The sequence below is a fragment of the Scyliorhinus canicula genome, chromosome 12 (assembly GCF_902713615.1).
Source record: "Scyliorhinus canicula chromosome 12, sScyCan1.1, whole genome shotgun sequence".
NCBI lineage: Eukaryota > Metazoa > Chordata > Chondrichthyes > Carcharhiniformes > Scyliorhinidae > Scyliorhinus > Scyliorhinus canicula.
The window spans coordinates 93,567,661-93,581,048 of record NC_052157.1 but is presented as its reverse complement, the minus strand read 5'-3'; the positions used below and the strand labels follow the sequence as shown (position 1 = coordinate 93,581,048).

Sequence of the window (13,388 nt, the reverse complement as noted above, 5' to 3'; positions counted from 1 at the left end):
CACATGTCACCTCACTCAGCCTGTCCGTATCCCGCTGAAGAATCATCTCTACAACCACCTCAAAATTCAACCTCCCACGCAACGTTATATCTTCTGGAAATTTCGTAATCTTGCATTTACATCCCTCGTTCAGATCAGAAGCATATGATATGAACAGTTGGGGTTCTATAACGGATCCCTGCTGTTCTACACTAGTCACCGCCTGCCAATCTAAAAAATATTTACTCCAACTTTTTGCTTGCACTCTCCTAACCGTATGACTCTCCATCTCAAGCCACTACCCACAATACCGTCTGCTTCAACTTTACATAGTCATCTTCTGTGTGTGAGAATCTATCCACAACATTCTGAAAGTCTAAATCAACCACACACAGCGCTTCGCCCTGGTTAACTCTTTGAGTTATATCAGATGTGAGTAATAACAATAATATTCTTTACTGTCGCAAATAGACTTTTTTCGTTTTCAGTAGTTGGGATGTTAGTTCAGTGGGACTGGAGGTTAGGGCAGTTGAATGTTCCTCCTGCAGAATGTGGGAGGAAAGGGTCACCTCGAGTGACCCTGCTGACTACATTTGCGGGACCTGCAGCCAACACCAGCTCGTCGAGAAACGCGTTAGGGACCTGGAGCTGGAGCTGGATGAACTTCGGATCATTCGGGAGGCGGAGGGGGTTATTGAGAGGAGTTATAGGGAGTTAGTCACACTTCAGGTAAAACGAGAAGGTAGATGGGTTACCGTCAGGTGAACGAGAGGGAACGGGCAGGCAGTGCAGGGATCCACTGTGGTCGTTCCTCTCAATAACAAGTACACCGTTTTGGGTACTGTTGGGGGGGGGGGGGTAAGCAATGGGGCACAGGTCTCTGGCACATAGTCTGTCCCTGTTGCTCAGAAGGGAAGGGAGAAGTGGAATAGAGCACTTGCCATTGGCGACCCCATAGTTAGAGGAACAGACAGGAAGTTCTGTGGGAACGAATGATACTCACGGTCGGTGTGTTGCCTCCCAAGTGCCATGGTTCGTGATGTCTCTGTTCGTGTTTTTGGGATCCTTAAAGGGGAGGGGGAGCAGCCCCAAGTCGTGGTCCACATAGGTACTGACAAAATAGGTAGGAACAGATATAGGGATTTGAGACAGAAATTCAGGGTGCTCGGGTGGGACGGTTTTGGTTTCCTGGATAATTGGGGCTCATTCTGGGATAGGTGGGACCACTAACAGCAGGATGGTCTTCACCTGAACCAGCGGGGTACCAATATCCTGGGTGGGAGATTTGCTAGAGCTCTTCGGGGGGTGGGGGGGGGGTTAAACTAATTCAGCAGGGGGTTGTGAACCTAAATTGTAGTCCCAGTGTACAGGATGTTGAGAGTAGTGTTGTCAGGGATAGGGTTAAAAAGTCGAAAGAGGGCACCGGCAAGCAAGGGGCTGGTTTAGCTCACAAGGCTAAATCGCTGGCTTATAAAGCAGACCAAGCAGGCCAGCAGCACGGTTCGATTCCCGTTCCAGCCTCCCCGGACAGGCGCCGGAATGTGGCGACTAGGGGCTTTTCACAGTAACCTCATTGAAGCCTACTCGTGACAATAAGTGATTTTCATTTCATTTCATTTTCAAGATGCTGGTTTGAAGAGTGTCTACTTCAACGCCAGGAGCACCAGAATAAGGTGGGTGAGCATGCAGCATGGGTTGGTACCTGGGATCTCGATGTTGTGGCGATTTCGGAGACATGGGTAGAGCAGGGACAGGAATAGTTGTTGCAGGTTCCAGGATTTCGATGTTTCTGTCAGAACAGAGAAGATGGTAAAAGAAGGGGGGGGTGGCATTGTTAATGAAGGAAAGCATTACGGCGGCAGAAAGGACGTTTGAGGACTCGTCTACTGAGGTAGTATGGGCCGCGGTTAGGAACAGGGGAGGAGAGGTCACCCTGTTGGGAGTTGTCTATAGACCTCCGAATAGTTCCAAGGATGTAGAGGAACGGATAGCAAAGATGATTCTCGACAGGATCGAGAGTATCAGTGTACTTGTTATGGGGGACTTTAAGTTTCCAAATATTGACTGGAAATACTACAGTTCGAGTACTATAGATGGGTCAGTTTTTGTGCAGTGTGTGCAGGATGGTTTTCTGACACAGTATGTAGACAGGCCACCAAGGGGCGATGCCGCATTGGATTTGGTACTGGAAAATGAACCCGGCCAGTTCTTAGATTTAGATGTATGTGAGCACTTTGGTGATAGTGATCACAATTCGGTTACCTTTACTTTAGCGATGGGCAGGGATAGGTATATACCGCAAAGCAAGAATTATAGCTGGGGGAAAGGCAACTATGATGCTATTCGGCAAGATTTAGGATGTATAGGATGGGGTAGGAAATTGCAGGGGATGGGTACAATCGAAATGTGGTGCGTTTTCAAGGAACAGCTACCGCGTATCCTTGATAAGTATGTATCTGTCAGGGAGAGAGGAAATTGTCGAGCAAGGGAACCGTGGTTTACTAAGGAAGTTGAAGCACTTGTCAAGAGGAAGAAGACGGCTTATGTTAGATTATACATGAAGGCTCAGTTAGGACAGTTAGAAGTTCGCCAGGAAGGACCTAAAGGGAGAGTTAAGAAAAGCGAGGAGAGGACACGAAAAGTCGTAGGCGGATAGGATCAAGGAAAACCCTAAGGCTTTCTATATGTATATCAGGAACAAAATAATGACTAGAGTAAGATTAGGGCCAATCAAGGATAGTAGTGGAAAGTTGTGTCTGGAATCAGAGGAGATAGGGGAAGAGTTAAGCACGGTAGCATTGTGGATAGCACATATGCTTCACAGCTCCAGGGTCCCAGATTCCATTCCGGCTTGGGTAACTGTCTGTTCGGAGTCTGCACATCCTCCCTGTGTGTGCGTGGGTTGTCTCCGGGTGCTCCGGTTTCCCCCCACAGTCCAAAGATGTGCGGGTTAGGTGGATTGGCCATGATAAATTGCCGTTAGTGTCCAAAATTGCCCTTCGTGTTGGGTGGGGTTACTGGGTTATGGGGATAAGGTGGAGGTGTTGATCTTGGGTAGGGTGCTCTTTCCAAGAGCCGGTGCAGACTCGATGGGCCAAATGGCCTCCTTCCGCACTGTAAATTCTATGTAAGTTAAATGGATAGTTTTTGACAGTGTTTACACTGGAGAAAGACAATGTTGTCGAGGAGAATACTCAGGTACAGTCGACCAGGCTAGATATGATTGAGGTTGACAAGGAGGAGGTGTTAGCAATTTTGGAAATTGTAAAAATAGATAAGTCCCCTGGGAGAGATGGGATTTATCCTAGGATTCTCTGGGAAGCCAGGGAGGAGATTGCAGAGCCTTTGTCCTTGATCATAATGTCGTCTTTGTCGACAGGAATCATGCCGGAAGACTTGAGAATAGCAAATGTTGTCCCCTTGTTCAAGAAGGGGAATAGAGGCAACCCAAGTAATTATGGACCTGTGAGCCGTACTTCGGTTGTGGGTAAAATGTTGGAAAAGGTTATAAGAGATAGGGTTTATAATAATCTTGAAAATAACAAGTTGATTAGCGATACTCAACACGGTTTTGTGAAGGGTAGGTCATGCCTCACAAACCTTATTGAGTTTTTTGAGAAGGTGACCAAACATGTGGATGAGAGTAAAGCGGTTGATGTGGTGTATATGGATTTCAGTAAGGCGTCTGATAAGGATTCACACGATAGGCTATTGCAGAAAATACGGAAGTATGGAATTGAAGGTGATTTAGCGGTTTGGATCAATAATTGGCTAGCTGAAATAAGACAGAGGGTGGTGGTTGGTAGCAATGTTCATTCTGGAGTTCAGTTACTAGTCGTGTTCCGCAAGGATCTGTTTTGGGGCCTCTGCTGTGTGTCATTTTTATAAATTACCTGGAAGAGTGTGTAGAAGGATGGGTTAGTAAATGTACAGGTGACACGAAGGTCGGTGGAGTTGTGGATAGTGCTGAAGGATGTTAGAGGTTACAGAGGGACATAGATAAGCTGCAGAGCTGGGCTGAGAAGTGGCAGATGGAGTTTAATGATGAAAATTGTGAGGTGGTTCACTTTGGAAGGAGTAACAGGAATGCAGAGTACTGGGCTAATGGCAAGAATCTTGGTAGTGTAGATTAACAGAGAGATCTCGGCATCCAGGTACATAAATCCATGAAAGTTGCCACCCAGGTTAATAGGGCTCTTAAGAAGGCATATGGTGTGCTAGCCTTTATCAGTAGGGGGTTTGAGTTTCGGAGCCACGAGGTCATGCTGCAGCTGTACAAAACTCTGGTGCGGCCGCACTTGGAGTACTGCGCGCAGTTCTGGTCACCACATTATAGGAAGTATGTGGAAGCTTTGGAAAGGGTTCAGATGAGATTTACTAGGATGTTGCCTGGTATGGAAGGAAGGTCTTACGAGGAAAGGTTCAAGGACTTCAGGTTGTTTTCGATAGAGAGGAGAAGGCTGAGAGGTGACTTAATAGAGGCATATAAGATAACCAGAGTGTTAGATATGGGTGGACAGTGAGAGTATTTTAACTCGGATGGTGATGACCAAGACGAGGGGACATAGCTTTAAATTGAGGGGTGGTAGATATAGGACAGCTGTCAGAGGCAGTTTATTTACTCAGTTAGTAGTAGGGGTGTGGAACGCCCTGCCTGCAGCAGTAGTAGACTCGCCAAATTTAAGGGCATTTAAGTGGTCACTGGATAGACATATGGATGAAAATGGAATAGTGCAAGTCAGATAGGCTTCAGATGGTTTCACGGGTCGGCGAACATCGAGGGCCGAAGGGCTCGTACTGTGCTGTAATGTTCTATGTTCTATGTTCTAGTCTTACGATAACAGTGCAATAAAGATATTGTGAAAAACCCTTCGTCGCTACATTCCGCCGCCTGTCCGTGTCGACAGACGAAAATTCAGAATGTCCAAATTACCCACCAGAAAGTCTTTCGGGTCTTGTGGGAGAAAAGCGGAGCACCCAGTGGAAGACAGGGTGAGAACGTACTGAGTCCACACAGACATTGATGCAAGCCGCGTTTCGAACCTGGGACCCTGGAGTTTTGAAGCAATACAGCTATCCACTGTGAAACAAAACGATTTCCGAAACGTGATTTACCTGTCATATATCCATTCTGACTTCGTCTGTGGATACCTTTTCTATCCAAATGCCGCGCCGTGAAATCCATGATAATGGACTTCAGCTACTTCCTTATTGACGACGTTTGGCGCACTGGTCTCTAGTTCATTTTAGTTCTCTCGACCTCCCTGTCTGAATTGCTGGGATTTATTAAATCTTTACAAACCATCCCAGACTTCAAACAATTTGGGAGAACGACAGCCACTCGATCCAATATTGTTAGGGTTACTTCCTGAAGTACTCTGGGATGACGATAATCGAACTCTTAAGAGTAACCTGCCTTCAATGCTGCTAATTTCATGAAACCCATATTTCGACTAATACCATCTTCCTTCAGCTCCTCGCTAAAACTTTTATTTCTGAAAATCTCCGGTACGTTATCTATGCCTTCCTTTGTGACCGTACATGCCTCTTTATTGTATATAATACTATCCCCGTTTTTCCTTGGAAGCCATAGTTTGGCCACGGTTCCCTTTCTCCTTTTGTGCCATCAGGAATAAAAAACAACTTTTGACCTTCATCAATTCGTTGTTTGAATGACTGCCGTTGCCTGCCCACGGTTCCTCACGGTTCCAAGAGCCGATTCAGACTCGATGGGCCGAATGGCCTCCTTCTGCACTGTAAATTGTATATAATGTGTCCCAGCCCATCACAGCCAGCTCATACCATCATATTTACCTTCCTTGAGACTCAGAACTCGAGTCTTGGAATCAACTACCTCACTATCCACCAAAAAAATGTATCATATAATGATCACTGTTTCGCAAGAGGTCTCTCACAACGAGGTGACCAACTAACCCTTCATCATTGCACAACGCCAAGGCCAAGGTCGTCTGCTCTCTTGTTTTTCCGCAAGAATTGTTTCAAAAAACCCATCCGGTACAGACTCTAGACATTCCTCCTCTTTTGTACTGTCACTAATTTTACTGACACAATTGTTATGCAGATTCAAATCAACCATAAACACAGATGTTCCTTTAATGTACGATTCTCTGATGTCTTGTCTAATGTTTCCCAACATTACCACTGCAATTTGGTGGCCTGAATACCACTACTCGGAATGTTTTTCGATCTGTGGTTTTTCTTGCCTCAACCCATACAGGTTACATACATCGCCAGTGCTCTTTTCATTACTCAACATTGTATCAATATTTTGTTCAATCAACAAGCGAACTCGACCACCTTCCACTGATTGTCCTTCCTATAAACCGAATACCCCTGAACATGGAGATCCCATCTGTGGTCACCTTGGAGCGTTGTCTCCGCAACCTCATCCATAACACACGTCTTTACATCTATCTGCGCAAATAATTCATCAATGTTATTTCGAATGCTTCAGACGTTCAGGTATAAAATCTTAAGCCGAGTACTTTTAACACTCCTTGACCAGTCCCCACTATGTTTTAAAGTGCCGTTATCGGATGCTGACACTTGATGTCTCTGCCTTTCACTTTTCTCCATATATTTGCTGTGTTTTTTCTTGTTCTTGATTCCACCTGCTGTGAATCGTTACTTAGGTTACCATCCGATCGGTTTGTATTTCTTCCAAATCCAGCTCAAATTCCGTCCGAAGGAGGGAAAGTGTCTGGTAAGAGCAAGCAACATGTAAGATGTAGTAATTTAGTGAGGGTGAAAAGGAACTTGCAACAAAGGAAATAGTGGAGATGTCTCCATGATACCTGTCTAGTACTGTAGACGCGCAAATTGAGGGGACATCCAATCTCAGAAGGACAGTTCCGTGTATTTAAATGTACTCAATACAACCAAGCACGCAAAGTTTGCCGCTTTGGGAAGTGAGCATGCCGATTATTAGTAACAGCTTTCAGAATCCATCCACTTCCCTGAGGCCATTTTTGGAAGACAGCATATGTTGATTCTCTGAGGCTGCGAGAAAAGTTGCATTCCTCAAACAGATCATTTGCCTGTTTCACGGCATTGGCATAGTACATATCCATAGATGTGACCCTTGGCTGCAAATGAAATTGTCCTCACAACTGACACTCTATCAATTTCATTGAGACATTTTAGCATCGTCGTGAGGTCACATTTTCCTGTCCTCCACTGTTAAATTTAATTACTTTTAAATAATCTTAACTAAATGTGAAGTGTATCGGGCAGGAGCAGAACACACACTATTTTTGCCCTTATGATCTCGAATAAAATATAGGATGTTTTAAAATTGTAGAACTACATGTTGATGTCAAAATACATGTTTGGTATTATGCAAGCTACCTGATGATTCATCGCTATCATTTTTCTCTGCAATACAAAAATGAATAAATATCTTCTGAAAAGATAAAATGTTATATTGCACCAAACTGATTTTGAAACATGACCGGAATCATTTTGCATGCCAATGCAATTAAAATATTGAAACATAAAAATTTAATTTGATTTTAGCTGCATGACGGTGTTTCTTTTGTTCAAAGTCGACATTGCATCTAGTTTTAAAACGTGTCAAAATGAAAAGTGGGTCGTTTTCGCATCGTCATGAAGTAATGCGGTATTGAATACAACAATTTCGTTCATCACGTGCGGCTTTATTCTTTGAGACGGCTGCCTAATTTAAACGCATACGTCAATTCCTTGGCCATGTTGCTGAAATGTCATAGTTCAAGACCATGCTAAATTAACTTTTTTCTAAAATCTGATATATAAATTCATTATGTCATGCATTCCAAATCTTACCCAATATGGGTATGCATCACATTCTTTCTCAAGTCCCATCTGAAAAGATTTCTATTCACTGAAAATCTATGACTTCGTGCCTTATATTTATCTTTCACAGTGGCCAGTATCTCGCGAGTGAATCATATAATTTTCAGCGCACAAGGAGGCTATTCGGCCCCTCGAGTCTGCATCTGTATTGGAAAAAGCACCGCTCTTCAGCCACCGCCCTATCCCCGTAAACCCATAACCCAGTAACCCCACCCAGAGTGGCTCTCTCAAGCTCCTCCTAGTATTGAATTGATATGGTATGTTTGCGCGTAGCCATCGCGGCAAGGTTATTTTGCTCTCTATATCTCGAAATGCTTTCTAATTCCTTAAATCATCCAGGCTGATTCGGTCATTGCTCTGCCTATTGTCTTTACATGCATTGTGTGGGTCACCACACAGAATGGCACAAAACACGCTAGTTAAAACCGATGCTAAGTTACACTAATGCTTAATTGTGTTTTTACTTTCTCATTGACCCCAATAATTGTCAAACCATCGTGTGCCATCGTAAACGAGTTATAAAATAGTCCTCTATCACAATTATATATGAAGCGTGTGACTCCACTGAACATTATGCCCAAGATGCCTCAAAGTAATATCCAAGACATCACATATAAAAGCAATATTGCAGTTTGTCAAACAATTTACGATAACAGTGTTGTCGCCTTATTTTTGCAAGATATCTACACACATAGAATTTATAATCCCAATTAACATTTGCAGATTATGTTTTTATAACAATGAAATCAAATGCTTCGGAAGCAATATCTGGCGATCGTAACTGGAGTTGTATCCCTTGTAAGGAGCATTTGAATAAGCACCTGAAACACCATATTATAGAAGGCGATGGACCGACTCTTGTCGAATGGGATTATAAGGAATAGGTGTTTAATAGCCAGCGCAGAGATGATGGGCCGACAGGCCTCTTCCTATGCTAAACAACTCCATGACTCTAAAAGTGTAATCGGATTAGTATCATGTTCATTTCTGCTATCCCTTACGTAATTCAGTCTCCAATGTAATGTCAACCTGTTTGTCCGACGTCTGGCGCTTCAAAACTACCTTGTTTTCACTTGGTTCTTCATAATCCGCACATTATTCTGTAACAATACGTTGTCTTGTGACTTCATCATTATCCAAACCATTGTCAAACACGACTTCTGTTTAAGAGTCCCAGACTCGGTGTCATTTAATAATCCATGGTTTGTCAAAGGTAGATAATGAAAGTTTAAAACGTCAATCAATATTTTGGCCGTTTATTCTCCGATTTACGGGCCTGCACTGTGAAGTTTCATTGTAATCTCAGTCGTTAAGAATGCACGCCATTGGAAAAACTCTATTTCATTAACAGTGATCCAAACCATTCTGAAAAGGATTTTAGGATTGTAACAGATGTCGGCCTTACTGCAGGGTTAAATGCATTGCAATAAAAATAATTTAATTTACTACATACTAGGAAAAGTAATTAGATTGCTCTAGTTATATCGTTTCCTGACTCAGCAGGCCGACATAATCCAGACTGTTGACGTCTACTGTTTAGTGCTCTCACTTCTATCTCCTATATTTCTTATCAACTGCATCAGCATTGCGTTGTCCACTCCGGTATTTACTTCCTTTTCTCTTTTTTTGAAGAAGACGTCAATGTACCGATTGAACACATCAAGCACACACTTTCACGGGAGGCGTTGGTCTATCTCACCTTGACGTCCAATGTAATTGCCTTCGCTGAGTCTCCGGTGTCAACGTCCTGGGTGAAAATATCACCCCGATTCTGTAATGGAACAGATATCTAAGTAGCTGCACGAGCAGGTCAAAAGCATCTGTCAGGAGTATAGTGGAAAACGCCCACATTGTCTGAACGCGTGCAACTTAAATAATGATAAAGAATGTCGACATCTTTGGTGGACTGGCAACTTCAGTTTTCTCTCGCAAGGATGCACACTGGCAGCAGTGTGCTTCATCGACGAAGAGCAATACAACAACTCACGAACAGCACGTTTTCACGGCCTCTGTCATAAATAAGGCGACCACAGCACATCGGCTGCAATACTTCAAGAAGTGAGATTCCCGATCCCGTCCTCAAGGGCATTAATCGGCGGGCATGAAAATGCTACTCTTTTAGCGTGGCTCACGACATGTCAAATGTCTTTATTGACGCATCTCCAAGCAAACTACTTGGTTCATTTCACTCTCCATTTATTTAAACGCATCTGTCTGGTTTCTGTCTTCCATGCTATACGACCTGTTTATCATTGTCCACTTATAGACTGTTGGAATCATGCAAGAACAATATAAATAAGTAATCTTGGAATTGCGACTTCGACGTTTGTAGTAATTGGCTAATATTATGATAATAGGTTAGCTGGTCCGTTTCATACCTTGCAATATTTTCCCAGACTTTAAACACCATTGGTTTTCTGTCGCAGGTTAGGTGTTTGTGAAAAACCGCAAATAAACGTTGGCATTTATTCATACTTTGCTCTGTGGTCGCTTCTTGATGTCTGCTGTTGGCGCAACGACCCTTGCCCATTTGCAGTCCACCTTCAACCTCCCTCCAAAATCATAAACCCTCTTCTTCCTCACAAACCATTATATAAATTTTCCCGGAAATTAGAGTTTGAGCCTATCGAAATATGACCACCACCACCCCCCCCCGCCATTATACAAAAAACCTCGCATCAGAAGTACATAGGTTATCCTACATAAATTGATTATTTATCTTTAAATGCCTCGAATTCTGCTATTGACATGGCATGCATCACTATCATTGCCGATTTGTTTATGCTATAACCCAGCAGGGTGAATCAATTCTGAAGATCTTTTCTTCGTCCCTATTTAAAAGTAACCAGGCGGCAACTTGTAATGGCTCCGTTCCTGCTCTTCAACCGAATGTCTGCTGCGGCCATACATCTTCCCTTTCTGGCACTTGCTATTTCTCGTCTACAGGCTGCCCATTGGTAATTTAATCAAAAGGCACACTGCTTACTTTCACATGAATGTTAACGGCACTCTTTTCAAATGAAATATTACGTTGTTTTCCGTTGTTGATCCCGCCTCTGTTCTCCAAGGAAATGAACCACCGCTGTACCACAGAATAGCCTGATACTAATCCAGATCATTTGAAATCTTGGTAGCAAATGACCGTGCGTTTCAGAAGAGACCATATCCCGAATTATCTGCTTCTGTTCCCAACGGCAGCGCTCTTCCGTCTGCGGTTTCTCGCATCGTTCGATGGCTTCAATTGGTTGTGTGGCTTCAATTGAAACTTCCTTTGATAAACGGGGGGTGGGGTGGTTGAAGAAAGCACCCAGCTTCCAGTGACCGGCATACCGACGGGAACATCCGCGTTGGGGGGGCCAGAGAATATAACCCCTTGTCTTTGCCCTGAATTTGACGGCCTGTCCTCTTCAGCTAGTTAATGCAATTGAGCGCTTATTGCGCTTTAAAATAAAGACAGAGGCAAGAGGCGTACGCCGCTCACCAGAAATTACATTGAATGCAGCCCATTTTAACACTAAAGACAATGACATATTTTTTAGCCGTGAAAGATTAGGAAGTGCAAGCAACATTGAACAGAATCACTTCCATTGTTGAAAGGCATCCACGGTAATAAAGATAGTTATTTTCAGCTTCAGTTCTGCCTCGTTCGAGTCATAGCGCAAACAATAACAGTCATGCCGTCGGCGTCCAGGCTCACTCGTTGCTTATCGTCACTTCGCTGCTTATCATTTTCAACTTCAAAGCACTTATAAAAACAACAGTCTTTGCTCAAAGCTCAGTTCACTTGTCATAAAAGCAAAGTATTAAATACATGGCATGGGTAACTTCAAAACGACCCCGAGAAGTGACTTGCGGCAGTTAATTTCGTTCAGATAAAAACATATCTCGTATTTATGAATGTGACAAATTCCATTCTGTTCACAGCGTTTGTGCTGAGATAATTGGCCTCTAACCACTGCTTCTCTCGTCTTCTATTCATTTTCTCTTCAATCAGTAATAAATCTATTGCCACGTTGTTCCACCTCCTGGTAATATTCTTGACTTTAATTCTACAGTCTCCATCTAATTTTTAAAAAATTAAGTTGAGAGTACTCAATTCATATTTTTCCAATAATGAGGCAATTTAGCGTGGCGAACCTACCTTTCCTCCACATCTTTCGGTTGTGGGGCGAAATCCGCGTAAACACGGGAAGAATACGCAAACCCAACACGGACAGCGCCGGGAGCGAACCTAGGACCACGACGCCACGAGGCAGCAGTTCTAACAACTGCACTACCATGCTACCCTGCAGTCTCCATCTTGATGACATACATGTGTTCATTCCATTTTTACAATGACATATCAGTTTGGTGCAACAATGCAAGAACTTCCTGAAGTCATTTAAATCGGTTCTTTACAGGTTGATCATTGTCAGTTCCTTTCTTCTTGCATTTCATCAATGCTGATCTCTATTGATAGTACGTTCATATTTACAATGAAGTTGTCTCGCTCAGGTATGTTTCACGCATTCCATTACGCTGCACACGAATAACTCCATCATTCCTTTTCGCTCGGCGACGAACAAAGGAAGCGATGAAGAGAACATAATCTCTCACTTTACGTTTCCGCTGGTTTGCAAGGCTGTGAGATTACGTTGACTGGTCATATACACGTAAGCATCTTTTCCCAAGTCGATCACTTTTATTGTACCAAACTATGAACTATTTGTATGAAGGCTGATTGACACAATTGATCGAGCACCAAATTGCCGGAAAAGGAACAGGAGATCCGAGATGTTGCCACAATTGATCGTAACTCAATTCGTGTGAAACATGTAAAGAATGATCGGCATATTTCCGGAAGTGCTGCATGTTGCTGCTCTTTATTCACTGGGCCTTCTCAAATTCCACATTGTAATAAATTATTTCCCGTAATATAATGAAGTGATTTGATTATTGAATCCCCGTTATTGTCTCATCCAACTTTAACACACTAAAAATCCAATAAATCGACTCATCGATTCGGCACATTGATTACATGTACATCTATACATGCTTCCCACATTTCGTTGTCAGGTTTCTGTACAGAAAGACGATATTACCATCGAACAACAGGATCACTGCGTCATTTGAACCCTCACGGAGAAGTCACCTTTGACCTTTTCCAAATCCCATCAGGCAGCTTAATATTTCCCAGACTCAGAATTTTGACCACGTAAAAATCAAGTATCTTTTCCGGTCATTGTGGAAACGATACTGCCCTTGTATACAAACTCAATATCCTTCTGCAGTGGCCGTGTGTCTCTTTAACTATGCTATAGGAATGGGACGTGAATGTATGTGTTTCCCCAATAATATCGTCCGTTGTTTGCTGAAGATGTTAATTAAGGGCTCGTAAGAGGGTGCGAAAGGGAAAGAGTAGGGTGCGACTTGCAGTATTGGAAAGGGAGAATCTGCACCTCGCCAGTCAGGACTGTACTTTGAGCAATAACGCCTTCCTCATTTTGTACAGATAACTTGTCGTCCGTGCACTAGTGGCAGCTATAATTCGTCCTCATTTCCGCTCATACTTAAGT

The 13,388-nt window shown here is 43.2% G+C and overlaps 1 protein-coding gene across 1 annotated transcript in view; it reads right to left on the bottom strand.

The window, feature by feature from the left end:
* LOC119974297 (E3 ubiquitin-protein ligase TRIM39-like) overlaps nucleotides 1-13,388 on the bottom strand; it is a 99,689-nt gene that overhangs the window by 67,133 nt on the left and 19,168 nt on the right. Inside the window, exon 3 of the mRNA XM_038813069.1 lies at nucleotides 7,348-7,402. Coding sequence (XP_038668997.1) covers nucleotides 7,348-7,402 — 55 coding nt within the window. The remainder of the gene's footprint in view (nucleotides 1-7,347; nucleotides 7,403-13,388) is intronic.